At 47.3% G+C, this 22,462-nt stretch overlaps 1 protein-coding gene across 1 annotated transcript in view; it reads left to right on the top strand.

Moving 5' to 3' along the window:
* The first annotated feature begins 6,645 nt into the window (after window positions 1-6,645).
* The window catches only part of LOC120064798 (pleckstrin homology domain-containing family A member 6-like), a 167,425-nt gene continuing 151,608 nt past the window's right edge, over window positions 6,646-22,462 (top strand). Inside the window, exon 1 of the mRNA XM_039015398.1 lies at window positions 6,646-6,841. Within this exon, the coding sequence (XP_038871326.1) occupies window positions 6,822-6,841 (20 nt within the window). The 5' untranslated portion in view covers window positions 6,646-6,821. The remainder of the gene's footprint in view (window positions 6,842-22,462) is intronic.

The following is a 22,462-nucleotide window of genomic DNA, read 5'->3' as shown; positions in this document are numbered from 1 at the left end:
GCATAATCTGAGTTGTCCTTTTGTTAGGTCCTAATCTGGCTATTCCATATGGCTGTGGGTTACACTAGTTATTTTAGCAGACAAGATTTGCTTAGAATTCCATGGCATTATTTTATAGAATGAAGAATAAAATTGAACATATCTGAATAAAATATAAAGGATATTTTCTCCCAATGATTTGAAGGAGTGCATTATTCTGTGTTGTGTGGTTAACAAAGACATAGTTACTCCTATATGCTTAATTTAGAGTTATTAATGTAACTTTAGTTGTTCTACAAACGTTGGGCTATATGTTTAGAATGTTAATACATTCTAAGGCTGCATGCGACTCTAATGATGATTTGAAAAAAGCATCTTGAAAGGCATGAGCTCTGCTTTGTTTTTTTGTGCAGGCTGTACACACTACATCAGTCACTCATTCACACTTGATAATGCCTAGAACTTCACGGCGGCATCCCCTTTGTGTGGCCGTAACGCACCCTAAAAAAACATGCCTTTTGTGGCCAGTGGCTGTTGTGCCCTTCTCCCTGAGTGCGATGCGCTCCATCAGGTGACGGGTCCTTCTCACAGGCTACGAGTGAAGACAGACACATCGGGGACGCAACTGCGGGCATCATCCAATTCCGAGGTGCATATTGAAGATATTGGAAGAACTGTCCACATTTACTTTTCGTCAGCCAACAGATGAGTAGGCCTAACAAACAGCAAAAGCACTAGCCTCAAAAACAATCACTAGCATCAAAAAAACACTATATGGCTGACGCAACAGATCAGAATGTTTAGCTTAAAATGTTGAACTATTAGGCTATTTCTTCACATTATAAGCGCAGCAATGCGCACATGGTAGTAGGCTATAAGCGTGAATGTTCCATTAGCGGAAAACACCAATCTTTAAAAGTGACCGCAATTGCAATTATGCATGTAATGCTTTAATTATAAAGGTGAATTTTTATGGTGAAAATTATCTTCCCCAAACTTGAAACTCACGCGCTGTTTATGTATGCCAGTTATGCTCCACACCCCTTGTAAAGTGGATTAATGTACTTCATTTTAAGAAGCACTTTAGTTGTGATAGAAACCTTATTAAAACATAGGCCCAAGGGCTAGGCTACATGATGTGTGCGACTACGATTAAAAAAGTCGCAAAAAACAAGGCATTGTTTCTTATGCTGGGCATCATTCACAAATGATAATATATCATTCACAAGTGATAGGCTAATATTGTCACCCATCAGACAGTTCTTGACTTAATCTTGTCTTTACATATACTAAATAATGTATGTGGGGAATTTGTTTTGATTCAGAGTGGACCATTATCATGTACCTGTATCGAAACAGGGGCAGCGGGAAAAAAATACCCGTCATCTATGCACTTAAATAGCAAATGGAGGACGCTTTTCCCCGTTGTTTATTTTCATGCCAGCCAGGTGGGCTATACTCCTGTTGTAAATAAAAGCAATGTGCTTAATATTAGGAAAGTTGAGAAATAAACATAATAGGCCTCTCCTATAGAAAGCTGATGGGATCCTCCTCTTTTTAGGAGAGGCATCACTCATGCAATTGCATAGCCTATTGAAATGTTGCGCAACATGAGTTCACAGGCTCTCATTAAGTTTTTGATTAGATTTTAGAATACATTTGCATTGATGTCAGAGTGATTAGAGGGGCAATGGAGTGCGGAGTACCAGCCTGTTAGCAAGTTTGGTAGGCTACTAATGACCAGCAGCAGCATCAGAGCTTGGAGAAGCGTAATTACTGTGACTAAACGTGGAATTTGACTGCAGGTGTGGTGATAATATGGTCACCACAACAGCCCTAACCACACATTCCTGTAGTTCCAGCAACCTGTCTCTACCTGTTCCTCTTTAGTCCCCCCCAGCAGGAGAGGATAGTCCCCTCCTCCTCCTCCTCCTCCTCCTCCTCCTCCACGTTCTCCCTTTAAACATGGTGTAGGATTTCAGTATGTCCTGCAGTAAGGTACTGACCACAGGCCAAGGTGAGGTAGAGCATGCAGAATATGTTACACCTGTGTCAGAATGTCACTGTAAAAAAGCCTTCAGTCTCCAGTCCTGTGTTATCAGGTAAACCCCCTGACTGTCTCAAACCCACACAGCGTGAAGGGAGACACTCTTGTCTCGAGGTCATGTTGCTCTACAGATTAGCAGTAAATTAGCAGCTAATGGTCGGCAGACAAAACAAAGGAGGGGACATTGGAATGTTTTAATTGGCCAGGGAGAGGGGTGGCAGGGGAGAGGACTGGAAAAATGAGATATTTGTGGCTCTCTTAAATCCGAGAGGAGAGGGATGGAGATAGGGAGGAAGAATCAAAAAAGAGAGAGAGGGAGACGTCAGACTGTGGTGTGGGCTGCTGTTTGGCAGACTGTCATAATTAAGGGTTTAGGTGTGTGGCCAAGTTTATAGTGCTGTGTCTTGAGTGTGAGTTGTGCATGTGTGTGTATCAAAACAGCTAGCAAAACATTGCAAAATATAAAAATAACTTAAACTGGTTTGAAGTTGGGTCACTGACTCATGAAGGCTCACGAGGCCAAGCAGCCATATGGAGATTTTGATGTACAGTATAAAGCATGTTGTCTCATCGTGTTGTCTCAATGTGGATCCAAACTAAGTCATATATTTAGAACCACAGTGTTGTGTTCCAGCTGTATAGTCTGGTTTCTGAAGGAGACACTATTGCAACATGGATGTGTGTGTGTGTGTGTCTGTGTTTCTTTCTGTCTGTAGTGTGTATCATGTCCTGAATGCTTTGCTGATCTTGATTAGTTGTGACACTTCACTATCCCCTCTCTTTCTGCCTCTCTGTGCATACCCCCCCCCCCCCCCCCCCAACAGCTTGCACGCTAATATGTACGTATGTGTGTGTGTGCGTGTGCGTGTGCCTGTAGTTAGAGTTATGTATTCAAAGCAAATAGAGCATTGGCATTGTTAGTCCACTGAGTCTCTGTGACAACTGCCCCCCCATATCCTCTGGGACATTTAACCACCTGACATTGCCATCAATGAATATGTGTGTGCATACTGTATATGTGTGTGCATACTGTATATGTGTGTGAATGTGCAAGTGCATCTGTGTGTATCTGCCCAAAATATCTGCGGGGACAATGAGCGATGTGGGCATTTTAAATCAGGTCATCAGAGATTGTCCATCTGTACTGTTTCATAACTCACCCTGTTTAAATATGAATACTACTCTTTAAGGTTTCCTATTGATCCTCATGGATTATATGTTTTAGCTGCTTGGCTCCATGGTATTTTTAAATGGATTCACAGAAGCTGGTTTTCATTGTGGTACACAGTCTCTCTTACTTTTGGGTTAGTGCATGCACTGCACAGTATAGTTGACCAAGCAAATGCTAGGAGGGCTATCTAATATCGAATATCGAATAAAAATGGGTTGCTTGATATAATGTTAGCTAGATCTTGTCCAGGGCTCTAGTGTACATTCCTCCACTAATAGTGGACCAGGACCAGAGCGAAACAGTAGCTAACATATACAGCAAACAAAACAACAAATGAATTAGCTAACATTCTGCCTGGTTGAATGCTCATCACCCGATGAGAAAGTATTTGTTCTTGAGTTGCTGATCTAACTGTTGATTATGATTTAGAGTGTGTCCTAAGGGGTGTTGTGCAGCAGGTAGACTAAAGGTTAGAGCATTGGGCCAGTAACCATAAGGTCGTTGGTTCCAATACTGATAAAATCATTTATATGTTGAAAGATAATGATTAAATAATTCCACTCTGAAACCATATAATTGTATGAAATTGATTAGAATCATAAAACTATAATCTGATGATGTGTGTAGTTTTAGTCAGAATTAGGACCTTTTGTTCTTTTTTTAATATGTAAGCAGGGTGCAGGTGTGAAATAAATGATAAGAGGAGCTATCGACAGACAAGCTGGACTACTGTGTTCCTTACAGGACATTCTGTCTCCACCCGTGGAGGGGAGAAACTGTTAGGCCTGCAGAAAATTATGAAACATGTTGCAGATTAAACAATGTATTTGTATAGTAGAAAAACACAGACTGTCTGAGCAAGGCGTAGCTTAAGATTTGAACTTGTATGTATGTGCGTAGGATACCTACTGTTTGTGTGTGAAGGTATGTGCGTAAGGAGCCAGTATAAAATGGATGTTTTTGTATTTGGACGTCAGAACGTTCTCGTGAATAAACACTTTGATTTTTGTAAGTTGGGACTCTTGTTGCAGACGGAGTAGATTAATTGAAGTTAATGAACATTGATAACAAAATTGTCATAACAAATACCCGAGCCGACAAGATGAAAAATCTGTCGATGTGCCCTTGAGCAAGGCAGCGGTAGGGTAGTGATAGTGTCACGGTTGAGATCAGCATACTGGTCTCCTGCTCGGCAAACCAACATCTTAACCAACAGGAAATTCCTTTTGCTCCACCAGCTTGCCACATACTGTAAGTAAGTAGCACTTGGCTTGTGCAAGCCGGAACAGAGCAAGAGCATAGGAGTGTCTCCTTTTTCTGTAGAATGAGGCAGCTCGATGTGCAAGTACACCCCCTGGACAGGACGTTAACACAGGGCCTTACCTCCAATCTCAGTGTGGACACTCCACAAGGCAACTCAGTTGGTTGCCACACACAAATGTGGGATCTTAATTTGAGCCAGTTTGCTACAGCAGGAAAATAATCCGGCAGCAACAGCAAATGTGGATTATAATGATAAATAATGGACATTTTTATAGGGGTAAGGGTTGATACATTTTTGGTAAGAGAAAACCAAGTCTGAAATTTCAAAGTGGAAATGGCAAACTTCATAAGCCTTTTTAAACCTTAAATACACTAACAGTTAAAGATTTCCTGCTGTGGAACAGGGTGATACAATTAAGATCCTACATCTGTACTGTACATGCACACATATTCACCCAATTTGCAATGATCCTCTTCTACACAACTGAATGCAGTGTTTACCATGTTTACCACAACCTTTGCTCACACACGGTAGAATTACAGATAATCACATTGAACTTTTATTTTGACTCTCTGCCATGTCTCACAAAAACAAACCATGTAAACCCCTGCTACCTCATGTTGAACGTCACATTATAACCTGTACTCTTTTGGCACCCTCCCTCCCTGGTTTGTGAATGAAGCAGAACACAACAGAAGTCATATAGTGAATCATTCTGATGGAGAGATAGAGATGGTGAAGGTTGGAAAATGGGCTTCAGCAATGAGAGCCCTTCTCTAATAGCACTGCTGAGTCTTTTTGTGTTGTATCTCTTAAAGGAAAAACAAATGGAATAACACTAAGGCCTTAGCAGTGTCCACTTACCCACACTACTCTCCACTGTCCTATCAGAGATACCACAGTGATTGATGAGGAGGATAGGGCTGAGGAAGAGTTTGTATAATGGTAATGACAAGTGGAGACAGAATCTACAAGATTAGAGCTCTACATTGTTTTGTATTGTGAGTGACCACCCTAATGTTTCTTGCCACAGCTTGGTCGTTGGTTCTGATTGGTTCCGGCCCAGCAAGACTAAGCTGTGCATGCAGCATCAGGCATAGAAGTCTTGCTGAGATAGGTGTGGTTAGTTTATTGACTCTCCATGCCCTCCCTGAATAAAATATGAAGTGAAGGAGGGATGAAACTGACATAGCACAGCTGAAATCTCTGAGGAGAAGAGAGGAGAGAGAGATGAAAAGGAAGACAGAGGTGGAACAGAAGGAGTCGAACGATGGATGAAAAGAAGGGAGGTGGAACAGGAATAGGCAGATAGATGAAGAAAAGTGTGAAACAGTAGAGAGGGGTGTATGTTATGCATTAGTGGTGTGTTGGTCTGTCGGTCTATCGGTCTGTCGGTCTGGGAGCTTCCAACGACCTGTGGAATACACATACCCCAGTTCGGTCCATATAATATGAGCACTATTAATTAACTTTTGATATTCAATCAAGCTTTCTGAGTCCTGCTTTGTGCCGTTATGTAACATTCAGGAGCGCATCAGCACAGTCCCACATAGATTTTATGTGTGTGTGTGTGTGTGTGTGTGTATGTGTGTGTGTGTGTGTGTGTGTCCTGTCTTAGTTATGAAGGTTACATGATTATGGGTGGTCTTGGGGTGGGTCGGGTTGAGTGTTTGGGGTGGGTGAGCACAGGGGGGATAACTGAAGGGGTTAAGCTGGCGACTGGCACTGTGACAAAAGTTAATGATTGGAAATGAGGTGGAGGCGAGGCGGCGGAGTGAGGGAGCAGACAGGGCCGAACAGAGGGAGGGAGCGAGTGAGGGAAGGAGCTGACGGAGAGAAAGATGAGAAAGAGCGTGATGCATAAATCCAGTCGGCTGCTCCCCTGGGAATGTAATCCATATGTGTGCACGAGTTCAGCTCAGGGAGAGAGAAAATATATTAGCCGCAAATAAATGATTGTTTCTACTCTCTCCCCTATTTAAATTCCACTCATACTGGCCCCAGTACCCTAGCTCTGAGTCAACTGTGTGCACACAGAGATAGAGAGGAAGGGAGAGAAAGAGAAAGGGGAGGGAGGAGGGAAAAAGAGAGAAAGAAAGAGAGAGGGAGAGAGAGAGTAAAGAGGGAGAGAAGAGAAAGTGAGAGAGTTACTGTAGACGGAGAGAGGGGAGTGAACAAGTGATAGAGTTAGAGTGGAGGGAAGAGTGAGGAAGATAAACGAGAGGGAGAGAAGAAGAGTAGGTGAGAGGGAGAAGAGAAAATAGTTGAAAGAGAGAGGGCAGAGCAGACTGCATTTCCAGACAGAGTCTACTCAGAGTAGAAGAGAGAAATATAGAAAGGACGGAGAGAACACGGGGATCATGGAGGAGTCAGCAATGAGGTAGGTCTGTCTTCATTCTGCTCTAAATCCTTTGTGACGTTTGGACTGCAACTCTAGCTATGACAGCGGAGACCATGTGGACTCCATGAGAGAGGGGTGTGTATGCATGCATCTAAGGTTCTGGTAAACGGAGGGATATATTTATTAAACCATTTGAAATAATACAAAAAAGTATGTGCAACATTTTGATTGGTGCAAAGGCTAACTGTTTTCTGTCGTCTGTATTCTTTTTTCTGTGATTGTGCATGTTTACATTCATGCATGGTCATATGTATGTTTGTGAAGCCTTGTGTGTGTGTATGTGTGCGCATGTATGTAAGGTTGTATATGAGTACATATGAATGCACATATGATCTAAGTTCACCTACTGCAGAAAGCAAGCTCTCTCTTCTAAATCTATCTATCACAGCTGGAATCACTGATGAAACCCTATTCCATATATAGTGCACTACGTTTGACCAGCCCCCCTAATGAATGAAGGGAATAGGGTGCCATATGTTGCCCATAGAGTGGTTATAGCAGGCTCACCTTTAACAAACAGCCCCATGGCCTGCTCACCTGTTGAGACCTCTATTTCACTGAGCTGCAGTGTCATAGGTTGGACTAAGTCAGGGGTAAGTACTATTTGAGAAGGTCCGGTCAAACAAATTACCTAGGTGGCAAAGGTACGGATGGATATTGTAATTTATTGGTGTAGTAACAAACAGCGACCTCGCAACCCATGCCTTAGGATCAGTCTTAGAATCAAGTTTGGAGATCCATTGTGACAACCCACCTTGTGAGTAATGATGCCACTGAGGGTGATAAGAGTTATTCTCCATGTCCTCTTGTTCTGTGCCTGGTTTCAACCTTCTGAGAACACACACACACACACACACACACACACACACACACACACACACACACACACACACACACACACACACACAGCGAGCGAGCGTTCTTGACCTCATTGTAAAATGCAGCTAATTGAAGGGAAGGCCAGTAACTCAGTGACCTGATGAGGCCTGGGGTGGCTGTTAACTGTTTAATACACACTGTCTGTGTGGGCATGGAGGTGAACTGGAGGTTTGGTGATGGGTTAGAGGAGTGATAGGAGTTTTGGTGGTTGGATGTGTGTAAAAGATGTTTGTCCTTGAAGGAGTCAGACCCTGTGGAGGGTGAGAGTGTTTGAGGGGAGTAGATGAGAAGATTGGGTGAGGGCTCTAGGGGAGGGTTGAGACAGGACTGGGTTTTCAGAGATGAGGGAGTCTCTTCCACAGGGACATTTTCTTGACAAACAGAGAGAGGAGACTGGCCTGTTCTTCCTGGAGGAATTCCTCAGAGAGAGAGAGAGAGAACACAGTTCACCCACAATAAAGTTCAAGAAGAGGAGTGACAGACTGTTGACTTCCCCAGTAAAAGCAGGCATTCAGTTCAATTCAGCTCTATTGGCACTGTGCATCAAGTCATTTACCATACACTGACTAACAAAGGGCCCATCCATGCCTGTTCCCTTTAAAGTGGGGCCAAGCATGACAATGGTATATAGTACAACACATCTATAGGCTGTGAAGATTGATAAACATAGAAAAGGACCAGATTATTGAGGGGGAACCCAACTTTCTACCTACAGTGGAGGGGAACAGGAGCATGTCTGGTGCTGCTGAAAGTCAGACAGCTACCTTTCGTTTCCTTTATGGGACAGTGCTCTGCCTGGAACTGCCTGAATGATTTGTTGACACGTTAGTGAGTTAGTTAAAAAAAGAGAGAGAGAGAGGAGACAGAGTCAGGGATAAAGAGAAAGGAGAGAGAGAAAATTGGGAAAATGTGAAAACTCTAAACAAACAACATGAAGAGTTATCTATCCAAAATGGAGATGTGTGTCACGGCCGTCGTCGAAAGGAGACCAAAGTGCAGCGTGGTGAGCGTACATTTCCATTTATTTTAGAATGTCGCCAACAAAACAAGAAATAAAATAAACAATTGTGAAGCTTACAGGGCTATAGTGCCACTAACAATGACAACTACCCACACGCACAGGTGAGAAAAAGGGCTGCCTAAGTATGATTTCCACCAGAGTCAACGATAGACAGCTGTCCCTGATTGAGAACCATACCCGGCCAAAACATAGAAAAACTAATCATAGAAATAAAGGACATAGAATGCCCACTCAAATCACACCCTGACAAAACCAAAAAGAGACATAAAAAAGGATTTCTAATGTCAAGGCGTGACAGTACCCCCTCCCCCAAAGGTGCGGACTCCGGCCGCAAAACCTGAACCTATAGGGGAGGGTCTGGGTGGGCATCTATCCGCGGTGGCGGCTCTGGCGCGGGACGTAGACCCCACTCCACCTCACCCCACTTTGGTGGCGCCTCTGGTGCGGGGACCCTCGTCGCCGACCCCGGACTAGGGACAACTCATTGCGAGCCCCGGACTGGGGACCCTCGTTGCGGGCCCCGGACTGGGCACCCTCGTTGCGGGCCCCGGACTGGGAACCCTCGTTGCGGGCCCCGGACTGGGGACCCTCGCTGCGAGCCCCGGACTGGGATCCCTCGTTGTGGGCCCTGGACTGGGGACCGTCACTGCAGGCTCCGGACTGGGGACCCTCGTTGCGGGCCCCGGACTGGGGACCGTCGCTGGAGGCTCCGGACTGGGGACCGTCGCTGGAGGCTCCGGACTGGAGACCGTCGCTGGAGGCTCCGGACTGGGGACCGTCGCTGGAGGCTCCGGACTGGAGGCCGTCGCTGGAGGCTCCGGACTGGAGGCCGTCGCTGGAGGCTCCGGACTGGGGACCGTCGCTGGAGGCTCCGGACTGGGGACCGTTGCTGTAGGCTCCGGACTGGGGATCGTCGCTGGAAGCTCTGGACTGGAGACCGTCGCTGAAGGCTCCGTGCCATGGATCGTCGCTGGAGGCTCCGTGCCATGGATCGTCTCTGGAGGCTTCGTGCCATGGATCGTCTCTGGAGGCTTCGTGCCATGGATCATCACTGGAGGCTTTGTGCCATGGATCACCACTGGAGGCTTCGTGCCATGGATCACCACTGGAGGCTTCGTGCCATGGATCACCACTGGAGGCTTCGTGCCATGGATCATCACTGGAGACTTCGCGCCATGGATCATCACTGGAGACTTCGCGCCATGGATCATCTCTGGAGGCTTCGCGCCATGGATCATCTCTGGAGGCTTCGTGCCATGGATCATCCCTGGAGGCTTCGTGCCATGGATCACCACTGGAGGCTTCGTGCCATGGATCATCACTGGAGGCTTCATGCCATGGATCATCATTGGAGGCTTCGTTCGTGCAGCAGGCACAGGACTCACCAGGCTGGGGAGACACACAGGAGGCCTGGTCCGTGGAGCAGGCACAGGACTCACCAGGCTGGGGAGACACACAGGAGGCCTGGTCCGTGAAGCAGTCACAGGACTCACCGGGCTAGAGAGAAACACAGGAGCCCTGGTGCGTGGGGCGGGCACCGGATACACTGGGCTGTTGAGGCGCACTGGAGGTCTCGAGCGTAGAGCCTGCACAACCCGTCCTGGCTGGATGGTTAACTTCGCCCGGCATAAGCGGAACGCTGGCACAGGAAGCACTGGGCTTTGCAGACGCACCGGAGTCACAGTGTGCAGAGCTGGCGCAAGACTCATCGGGCTGTGGAGGCGCCCTAGAGCGTAGAGCTGGCACAAGACGTGCAGGGCTGGGGAGGTGCACTGGAGGCCTGGTGCATGGGGCTGGCACAGTCTTCATCAGACGGCTAGCACGCACCTCAGGACGAGTATGGAGAGCTGACTCAGGTGACATTAACCTGAGGACACGCTCCGTAGGGCGAATGTCGTGCCTCATTCACCAACACAGCAGCTCTCTCCTAACTCTCTCCTCCAATCTCCCCGTCAACTCCTTAACAACAGACTTGTGAAAACAATGTACTGAGCAAATGTCAAATGGACTTTTTATCAAATTACCATACGACAAACGATGTAAAATTTGGCAAACACACATTTCTTTCCACAGAGCCGTGGGGCGAGACAGGGATGCAGCTTAAGCCCCACCCTCTTCAGCATATATAACAACAAATTGGCAAGGGATCTAGAACAGTCTGCAGCACCCGGCCTCACCCTACTAGAATCTGAAGTCAAATGTCTACTGTTTGTTGATGATCTGGGTCTTCTTTCCCCAACCAAGGAGGGCCTACAGCAGCATCTAGATCTTCTGCACAGATTCTGTCAGACCTAAGGCCTGACAGTAAATCTCAGTAAGACAAAAATAATGGTGTTACAAAAAAGATCCATTTGCCAGGACCACGAATACAAATTCCATTAGACACCGTTGCCCTAGGGCACACAAAAAAACGATACATACTGTAGCAGGCTCAAGGGTGTAGGGTATCCACATCACCAAGTTCAATAACAAAACATGCACCAGTAGCATAACTAGAATGCAAACGGGGAGTTCATTAAGGATTTTGGTACACTGGGTAAGTAGGGGGAATTCACCAATTACTTCACAGTCCACAAGCCGTTCTCGTTGTCCGTTCCATTCTCCAGGGGTAATCCTAAAACTCGGGTCCTCAGCTAATCCGGTTCGGTACACAAGGTAGGTAATCCGACAGTCCAGGTCACAACGGGTAATCTCACAGATATTGTTCTCTCTTCTCCCACTCTTCATAACGCACGTTTTTCTCCCATTCTTTGTGCAGGCTGCTTCCTCTTTTATCCCCAAGCACTCCCTGGCTTAATGACCCACAGACTCGCCTTGTTGGGGCAGGAAGTCCATATAAGGCTCAGGGGTGGAGCCAGTGGGCTGCAATATATCTCCCCTCAATAACCACTCCCCTCATCTCTCCCTGCCATCTGCCCCAAAGGGAGGGGCGGTCCAACTCCCTAGATCATCCCTCCTGAAGAGTGCATCGGCATTTCCATGGGCTGCACCTGCTCTGTGGATGACAGAGAAAGCAAAAGGCTGTAAGGATAGGAACCAGCGGGTGACCCGGGCGTTACTGTCCTTATTCCATGACATACAAACCAGGGGTGCATGGTCTGTTACAAGTGTGATGTGTCATCCTAATAAGTAATACTTCAGCGTTTCCAGCGCCCACTTGATCGCTAGACATTCTTTCTCCACCATGGAATATCTTTGTTCCCGTGGCAACAGCTTCCGGCAAATGTACATGACTGGGTGTTCCTCACCTTCTTGTAGCTGTGATAGGACGGCACCCACCCCTGTATCGGATGCATCGGTCTGTACCACCAGTGGTTTGCAGAAGTCCGGGGTCACCAGCACGAGTCCAGAACACAGTGCTCCCTTTAGGTCCTGGAAGGCTTTTTCCGTCTCCTCGGCCCACGTCACCTGGGAGGGCAGACGGCTCCTGGTCAGATCGGTCAGTCCTGAATCGCTTCCACTTTCTTCACCTGGGGTTTGACACATCCCCTTTCGATCGTGTACCCCAGATACTCAGCCTCCCGCAGGCTGAGCCGACATTTCTTTGGGTTTGCTGTTAGCCCTACCTCCCGTAAGGCCTGTAATACCACGCTCAGCTGGTTTAGATGTGTCTCCCAGTCACTCCCATGGATCACAATATCGTCAATGTATGCCGCTGCGTACTCCCGATGGGGTCGTAGAACCCGGTCCATCAACCTCCAGAAGGTGGCCGGGGCCCCGTGCAGCCCAAAGGGCAGCTTCTTGTAAAGGAACAATGCCTCAGGAGCTAAGGGCACCTGCCAATAACCCTTCGTGAGGTTGAGCGTGATGATCAATCAATCAAGTTTATTTTATATAGCCCTTCGTACATCAGCTAATATCTCGAAGTGCTGTACAGAAACCCAGCCTAAAACCCCAAACAGCAAGCAATGCAGGTGTAGAAGCACGGTGGCTAGGAAAAACTCCCTAGAAAGGCCAAAACCTAGGAAGAAACCTAGAGAGGAACCAGGCTATGAGGGGTGGCCAGTCCTCTTCTGGCTGTGCCGGGTGGAGATTATAACAGAACTATGCCAAGATGTTCAAAATGTTCATAAGTGACAAGCATGGTCAAATAATAATCATGAATAATTTTCAGTTGGCTTTTCATAGCCGATCATTAAGAGTTGAAAACAGCAGGTCTGGGACAGGTGGCGGTTCCATAACCGCAGGCAGAACAGTTGAAACTGGAATAGCAGCAAGGCCAGGTGGACTGGGGACAGCAAGGAGTCAACATGCCCGGTAGTCCTGACGTATGGTCCTAGGGCTCAGGTCCTCCGAGAGAGAGAAAGAAAGAGAGAAGGAGAAAATTAGAGAGAGCCAAGATTTTCAAAATGTTCATAAATGACAAGCATGGTCAAATAATAATCAGGAATAAATGTCAGTTGGCTTTTCATAGCCGATCATTAAGAGTTGAAAACAGCAGGTCTGGGACAGGTAGGGGTTCTGTAACCGCAGGCAGAACAGTTGAAACTGGAATAGCAGCAAGGCCAGGCGGACTGGGGACAGCAAGGAGTCATCATGCCCGGTAGTCCTGACGTATGGTCCTAGGGCTCAGGTCCTCCGAGAGAGAGAAAGAAAGAGAGAAGGAGAGAATTAGAGAGAGCCAAGATTTTCAAAATGTTCATAAATGACAAGCATGGTCAAATAATAATCAGGAATAAAAGTCAGTTGGCTTTTCATAGCCGATCATTAAGAGTTGAAAGCAGCAGGTCTGGGACAGGTAGGGGTTCCATAACCGCAGGCAGAGCAGTTGAAACTGGAACAGCAGCAAGGCCAGGTGGACTGGGGACAGCAAGGAGTCATCATGCCCGGTTTGCCGTGACGTATGGTCCTAGGGCTCAGGTTCTCAGAGAGAGAGAAAGAAAGAGAGAACGAGAGAATTAGAGAGAGCATACTTAAATTCACACAGGACACTGGATAAGACAGGAGAAGTACTCCAGGTATAACCAACTGACCCTAGCCCCCCTGTTATGGTGGTGAATGAGGACCCAAAAGCGACTTAACAGAAACAGAGTCTTTATTCCAGTCTTAAACAAAAACGATACTCCTGGATATTATCTTAGGTAAATACAAAACAGGAAAACTGAAATCCTCTCGTCAGTAGAGAGGAACGACTGGAGACGCGACCACAGACTGCAGGTCGCTTCGGGAAGGCACAGGCCGTAGCTGACATAGACACCTGCTCACACGCAGCATCTGAAGAAGGCAAAAACACGACAGGGCGGAACAAGGACACAGAACAGCAAACATCAAACAAGGATCCGACAAGGACAGAAGCGGAAAACAGAGGGAGAAATAGGGACTCTAATCAGAGGGCAAAATAGGGGACAGGTGTGAAAGAGTAAATGAGGTAGTTAGGAGAATGAGGAACAGCTGGGAGCAGGAACGGAACGATAGAGAGAGAGAGCGAGAGAGGGAGAGAGGGAGGGGGAGAGAGAGGGATAGAAAGAGGGAAAGAACCTAATAAGACCAGCAGAGGGAAACGAATAGAAGGGAAGCACAGGGACAAGACATGATAATCAATGACAAAACATGACAGTACCCCCCCACTCACCGAGCGCCTCCTGGCGCACTCGAGGAGGAACCCTGGCGGCAACGGAGGAAATCATCAATCAACGAACGGTCCAGCACGTCCCGAGATGGAACCCAACTCCTCTCCTCAGGACCGTAACCCTCCCAATCCACTAAGTACTGGTGACCACGTCCCCGAGAACGCATGTCCATGATCTTCCGTACCTTGTAAATAGGTGCGCCCTCGACAAGGACGGGGGGGGGGGAGGGAAGACGAACGGGGGCGCGAAGAAAAGGCTTGACACAGGAGACATGGAAGACAGGGTGGACGCGACGAAGATGTCGCGGAAGAAGCAGTCGCACAGCGACAGGATTGACGACCTGAGAGACACGGAACGGACCAATGAACCGCGGAGTCAACTTGCGAGAAGCTGTCGTAAGGGGAAGGTTACGAGTGGAAAGCCACACTCTCTGACCGCGACAATACCTAGGACTCTTAATCCTACGTTTATTGGCGGCTCTCACAGTCTGCGCCCTGTAACGGCAAAGTGCAGACCTGACCCTCCTCCAGGTGCGCTCACAACGTTGGACAAAAACCTGAGCGGAGGGAACGCTGGACTCGGCGAGCTGGGACGAGAACAGAGGAGGCTGGTACCCAAGACTACTCTGAAACGGAGATAGCCCGGTAGCAGACGAAGGAAGCGAGTTGTGAGCGTATTCTGCCCAGGGGAGCTGTTCTGCCCAAGACGCAGGGTTACGAAAAGAAAGGCTGCGTAATATGCGACCAATCGTCTGATTGGCCCTTTCTGCTTGACCGTTAGACTGGGGATGAAACCCGGAAGAGAGACTGACGGAAGCACCAATCAAACGACAGAACTCCCTCCAAAACTGTGACGTGAATTGCGGGCCTCTGTCTGAAACGGCGTCTAACGGGAGGCCATGAATTCTGAACACATTCTCAATGATGATTTGTGCCGTCTCCTTAGCGGAAGGAAGCTTAGCGAGGGGAATGAAATGTGCCGCCTTAGAGAACCTATCGACAACCGTAAGAATCACAGTCTTCCCCGCAGACGAAGGCAGACCGGTAATAAAGTCTAAGGCGATGTGAGACCATGGTCGAGAAGGAATGGGAAGCGGTCTGAGACGACCGGCAGGAGGAGAGTTACCTGACTTAGTCTGCGCGCAGTCCGAACAAGCAGCCACGAAACGGCGCGTGTCACGCTCCTGAGTAGGCCACCAAAACCGCTGGCGAATAGAAGCAAGCGTACCCCGAACGCCGGGGTGGCCAGCTAACTTGGCAGAGTGAGCCCACTGAAGAACAGCCAGACGAGTAGAGACAGGAACGAACAGAAGGTTACTAGGACAAGCGCGCGGCGACGCAGTGTGAGTGAGTGCTTGCTTTACCTGTCTCTCAATTCCCCAGACAGTCAACCCGACAACACGCCCCTCAGGGAGAATCCCCTCGGGGTCGGTAGAAGCCACAGAAGAACCAAAGAGACGGGATAAGGCATCAGGCTTGGTGTTCTTATTTCCCGGGCGATAAGAAATCACGAACTCGAAACGAGCGAAAAACAACGCCCAACGAGCTTGACGTGCATTAAGTCGTTTGGCAGAACGGATGTACTCAAGGTTCTTATGGTCAGTCCAAACGACAAAAGGGACGGTCGCCCCCTCCAACCACTGTCGCCATTCGCCTAGGGCTAAGCGGATGGCGAGCAGTTCGCGGTTACCCACATCATAGTTGCGTTCCGATGGCGACAGGCGATGAGAAAAATAAGCGCAAGGATGGACCTTATCGTCAGAATGGAAGCGCTGGGACAGAATGGCTCCCACGCCCACCTCTGAAGCGTCAACCTCGACAATAAATTGTTTAGTGACGTCAGGAGTAACAAGGATAGGAGCGGATGTAAAACGCTTCTTGAGGAGATCAAAAGCTCCCTGGGCGGAACCGGACCACTTAAAGCACGTCTTGACAGAAGTCAGAGCTGTGAGAGGAGCAGCCACTTGACCGAAATTACGAATGAAACGCCGATAGAAATTAGCGAAACCGAGAAAGCGCTGCAACTCGACACGTGACTTAGGAACGGGCCAATCGCTGACAGCCTGGACCTTAGCGGGATCCATCTGAATGCCTTCAGCGGAAATAACAGAACCGAGAAATGTGACAGAGGAGACATGAAAGGCGCACTTCTCAGCCTTCACGTAGAGACAATTCTCTAAAAGGCGCTGGAGTACACGTCGAACGTGCTGAACATGAATCTCGAGTGACGGTGAAAAAATCAGGATATCGTCAAGGTAAACGAAAACAAAGATGTTCAGCATGTCTCTCAGTACATCATTAACTAATGCCTGAAAGACAGCTGGAGCATTAGCGAGACCGAACGGCAGAACCCGGTATTCAAAATGCCCTAACGGAGTGTTAAACGCCGTTTTCCACTCGTCCCCCTCTCTGATGCGCACGAGATGGTAAGCGTTACGAAGGTCCAACTTAGTAAAGAACCTGGCTCCCTGCAGAATCTCGAAGGCTGACGACATAAGGGGAAGCGGATAACGATTCTTAACCGTTATGTCATTCAGCCCTCGATAATCCACGCAGGGGCGCAGAGTACCGTCCTTCTTCTTAACAAAAAAAAACCCCGCTCCGGCGGGAGAGGAAGAAGGCACCACGGTACCGGCGTCGAGAGAAACAGACAGATAATCCTCGAGAGCCTTACGTTCGGGAGCCGACAGAGAGTATAGTCTACCCCGAGGGGGAGTGGTTCCCGGAAGGAGATCAATACAACAATCATACGACCGGTGAGGAGGAAGGGAGTTGGCTCTGGACCGACTGAAGACCGTGCGCAGATCATGATATTCCTCCGGCACTCCTGTCAAATCACCAGGTTCCTCCTGAGAAGAGGGGACAGAAGAAACAGGAGGGATAGCAGACATTAAACACTTCACATGACAAGAAACGTTCCAGGATAGGATAGAATTACTAGACCAATTAATTGAAGGATTATGACATACTAGCCAGGGATGACCCAAAACAACAGGTGTAAAAGGTGAACGAAAAATCAAAAAGGAAATGGTCTCACTGTGGTTACCAGATACTGTGAGGGTTAAAGGTAGTGTCTCACATCTGATACTGGGGAGAAGACTACCATCTAAGGCGAACATGGGCGTGGGCTTCCCTAACTGTCTGAGAGGAATGTCATGCTTCCGAGCCCATGCTTCGTCCATAAAACAACCCTCAGCCCCAGAGTCTATCAAGGCACTGCAGGAAGCAGCCGAACCAGACCAGCGTAGATGGACCAACAAGGTAGTACAGGATCTTGATGGAGAGACCTGAGTAGTAGCGCTCACCAGTAGCCCTCCGCTTACTGATGAGCTCTGGCTTTTACTGGACATGAAATAACAAAATGTCCAGCAGAACCGCAATAGAGGCAAAGGCGGTTGGTGATTCTCCGTTCCCTCTCCTTAGTCGAGATGCGAATACCTCCCAGCTGCATGGGCTCAGTCTCTGAGCCGGTGGGAGGAGATGGTTGAGATGCGGAGAGGGGGAACACCGTTAACGCGAGCTCTCCTCCACGAGCTCGGTGACGAAGATCTACCCGTCGTTCTATGCGGATGGCGAGTGCAATCAAAGAGTCCACGCTGGAAGGAACCTCCCGGGAGAGAATCTCATCTTTAACCTCAGCGTGGAGTCCCTCCAGAAAACGAGCGAGCAACGCCGGCTCGTTCCAGTCACTGGAGGCAGCAAGAGTGCGAAACTCTATAGAGTAATCCGTTATGGATCGATCACCTTGACATAGGGAAGCCAGGGCCCTGGAAGCCTCCTTCCCAAAAACTGAACGATCAAAAACCCGTATCATCTCCTCTTTAAAGTTCTGATAATCGTTAGTACACTCAGCCCTTGCCTCCCAGATAGCTGTGCCCCACTCCCGAGCCCGACCAGTAAGGAGTGATATGACGTAGGCGATCCGAGCTCTCTCTCTTGAGTATGTGTTGGGCTGGAGAGAGAACACAATATCACACTGGGTGAGAAAGGAGCGGCACTCAGTGGGTTGCCCAGAGTAACATGGTGGGTTATTAACCCTAGGTTCCGGAGACTCGGAAGACCAGGAAGTAGCAGGTGGCACGAGACGAAGACTCTGAAACTGTCCTGAGAGGTTGGAGACCTGAGCGGCCAGGGTCTCAACGGCATGACGAGCAGCAGACAATTCCTGCTCGTGTCTGCCGAGCATTGCTCCCTGGATCTCGATGGCAGTGTTGCGAGAATCCGTAGTCGCTGGGTCCATTACTGGTCGGATCCTTCTGTTATGGTGGTGAATGAGGACCCAAAAGCGACTTAACAGAAACAGAGTCTTTATTCCAGTCTTAAACAAAAACGATACTCCTGGATATTATCTTAGGTAAATACAAAACAGGAAAACTGAAATCCTCTCGTCAGTAGAGAGGAACGACTGGAGACGCGACCACAGACTGCAGGTCGCTTCGGGAAGGCACAGGCCGTAGCTGACATAGACACCTGCTCACACGCAGCATCTGAAGAAGGCAAAAACACGACAGGGCGGAACAAGGACACAGAACAGCAAACATCAAACAAGGATCCGACAAGGACAGAAGCGGAAAACAGAGGGAGAAATAGGGACTCTAATCAGAGGGCAAAATAGGGGACAGGTGTGAAAGAGTAAATGAGGTAGTTAGGAGAATGAGGAACAGCTGGGAGCAGGAACGGAACGATAGAGAGAGAGAGCGAGAGAGGGAGAGAGGGAGGGGGAGAGAGAGGGATAGAAAGAGGGAAAGAACCTAATAAGACCAGCAGAGGGAAACGAATAGAAGGGAAGCACAGGGACAAGACATGATAATCAATGACAAAACATGACACCCCCGACACATAAACTACTGCAGCATAAATACTGGAGGCTGAGACAGGAGCGGTCAGGAGACACTGTGGCCCCATCCGAAGATACCCCCGGACAGGGCCAAACAGGAAGGATATAGCCCCACCCACTTTGCCAAAGCACAGCCCCCGCACCACTAGAGGGATATCTTCAACCACCAACTTACAATCCTGAGACAAGGCCGAGTATAGCCCACAAAGATCTCCACCACAGCACAAACCAAGGGGGGGCGCCAACCCAGACAGGAAGATCACGTCAGTAACTCAACCCACTCAAGTGACGCACCCCTCCTAGGGACGGCATGAAAGAGCACCAGTAAGCCAGTGACTCAGCCCCTGTAATAGGGTTAGAGGCAGAGAATCCCAGTGGAGAGAGGGGAACCGGCCAGGCAGAGACAGCAAGGGCGGTTCGTTGCTCCAGAGCCTTCCCGTTCACCTTCACACTCCTGGGCCAGACTACACTCAATCATATGACCTACTGAAGAGATAAGTCTTCAGTAAAGACTTAAAGGTTGAGACCGAGTCTGCGTCTCTCACATGGGTAGGCAGACCGTTCCATAAAAATGGAGATCTATAGGAGAAAGCCCTGCCTCCCGCTGTTTGCTTAGAAATTCTAGGGACAATTAGGAGGCCTGCGTCTTGTGACCGTAGCGTACGTATAGGTATGTACGGCAGGACCAACTCGGAAAGATAGGTAGGAGCAAGCCCATGTAACGCTTTATAGGTTAACAGTAAAACCTTGAAATCAGCCCTTGCCTTAACAGGAAGCCAGTGTAGGGAAGCTAGCACTGGAGTAATATGATCAAATTTCTTGGTTCTAGTCAGGATTCTAGCAGACGTATTTAGCACTAACTGAAGTTTATTTAGTGCTTTATCCGGGTAGCCGGAAAGTAGAGCATTGCAGTAGTCTAACCTAGAAGTAACAAATGCATGGATACATTTTTCTGCATCATTTTTGGACAGAAAATTTCTGATTTTTGCAATGTTACGTAGATGGAAAAAAGCTGTCCTTGAAACAGTCTTGATATGTTCGTCAAAAGAGAGATCAGGGTCAAGAGTAACGCCGAGGTCCTTCACAGTTTTATTTGAGACGACTTTACAACCATCAAGATTAATTGTCAGATTTAACAGAAGATCTCTTTGTTTCTTGGGACCTAGAACAAGCATCTCTGTTTTGTCCGAGTTTAAAAGTAGAAAGTTTTCAGCCATCCACTTCCTTATGTCTGAAACACAGGCTTCTAGCGAGGGCAATTTTGGGGCTTCACCATGTTTCATTGAAATGTACAGCTGTGTGTCATCCGCATAGCAGTGAAAGTTAACATTATGTTTTCGAATAACATCCCCAAGAGGTAAAATATATAGTGAAAACAATAGTGGTCCTAAAACGGAACCTTGAGGAACACCGAAATGTACAGTTGATTTGTCAGAGGACAAACCATTCACAGAGACAAACTGATATCTTTCCGACAGATAAGATCTAAACCAGGCCAGAACTTGTCCGTGTAGACCAATTTGGGTTTCCAGTCTCTCCAAAAGAATGTGGTGATCGATGGTGTCAAAGGCAGCACTAAGGTCTAGTAGCACGAGGACAGATGCAGAGCCTCGGTCTGACGCCATTAACCTGTTTGGGCTGCAGCCCGACACCGGTACACTTATGACAACATCCAGCTCAAGTGCAGGGCGCGAAATTCAAAAGATATTTTTTTTAAAATATTTAACTTTCACACATTAACAAGTCCAAGACATCAGATGAAAGGTGCACATCTTGTGAATCAAGCCAACATGTCCGATTTTTAAAATGTTTTACAGGGAAGACACAATATGTAAATCTATTAGCTAACCACGTTAGCAAAAGACACCACTATTCTTACTCCATCAGTTTTTGACTCCATCAGTAGCTATCACAAATTCGGCCAAATAAAGATAAAAATAGCTACTAACCAAGAAACAACCTCATCAGATGACAGTCTGATAACATATTTATTGTATAGCATATGTTTTTTTTGAAAAATGTGCATATTTCAGGTATAAATCATAGTTTACATTGCAGCTACATTCAGAAATTGCACCGAAAGCAGCCATAATATTTACAGACACCAACGTCAAATACCTAATTACTCATCATAAAACATTTCTGAAAAATACATAGTGTACAGTAAATGAAAGACAGGCATCTTGTGATGCCAGACAATATTTCCGATTTATTAAGTGTTTTACAGCGAAAACAAAATGTTGCGTTATATTAGCTTAGCTTAGCACAATAGAAACACTTGGGCGCTGGCGACTACGACAGATATATGAAATAACATCATAAATTGGGTCTTACTTTTGCTGATCTTTCATCAGAATGTTGAACAAGGTGTCCTTTGTCCAGACGAGTCGTTGTTTGGATTCAGAATGGCAACTTTCTCTCTCCATTTAGCAAGCGTGCTAGCCGGGTTGCACGGATCTCTCCATGTAAACAAACGGAAGAGAACGGAACACGGCAAAACTCCCGAAAAAATTTCAATAATCTGATGAAACTATATTGAAAAAACATACGTTACGATGATATGGTGACATGTATTAAATAAAATCAAAGCCGGAAATAATATTCGCCTATAACGTCAGCAAAACAAAAGGCAACCCCACTGTCCAAATTGCGTTCTTCAGATTACCGGAAGTTGGGTACACGTCATTCCAAGAGGGTTTATTCCATCCCAGATCGAGATAATCACCTCCTTTCTTCTCTCACAGCCTTCTTGACACCCAGAGGAAGGTGTATGAAGTGTACGTAGACTCTTACGTTCATTGCCCATGTATAGGCATGAAGAGGAAGAGAGCCTCGATTTCAGACTTTGAACTTCCGGGTCAGGAAAAGTGCTGCAGAAGGAGTTCTGTTTCACTCAAAGAAATAATTCAAACGGTTTTAGAAACTAGAGAGTGTTTTCTATCCAATAGTAATAATAATATGCATATTGTACGAGCAAGAATTGAGTACGACGCCGTTTGAAATGGACACATTTTATCAGGCTACTCAATACTACCCCTTGCAGCCATAACAGGTTAAAAGGTCATTTACCACCTTCACAAGTGCAGTCTCAGTGCTATGATGGGGTCTAAAACCAGACTGAAGCATTTCGTATACATTGTTTGTCTTCAGGAAGGCAGTGAGTTGCTGCGCAACAGCTTTTTCTAAAATTTTTGAGAGGAATGGAAGATTCGATATAGGCCGATAGTTTTTTATATTTTCCGGGTCAAGGTTTGGCTTTTTCAAGAGAGGCTTTATTACTGCCACTTTTAGTGA

Source organism: Salvelinus namaycush, chromosome 20 (assembly GCF_016432855.1).
Source record: "Salvelinus namaycush isolate Seneca chromosome 20, SaNama_1.0, whole genome shotgun sequence".
NCBI classification, from domain to species: Eukaryota; Metazoa; Chordata; class Actinopteri; order Salmoniformes; family Salmonidae; genus Salvelinus; species Salvelinus namaycush.
This window is presented reverse-complemented; position numbering and strand designations above follow the sequence as displayed.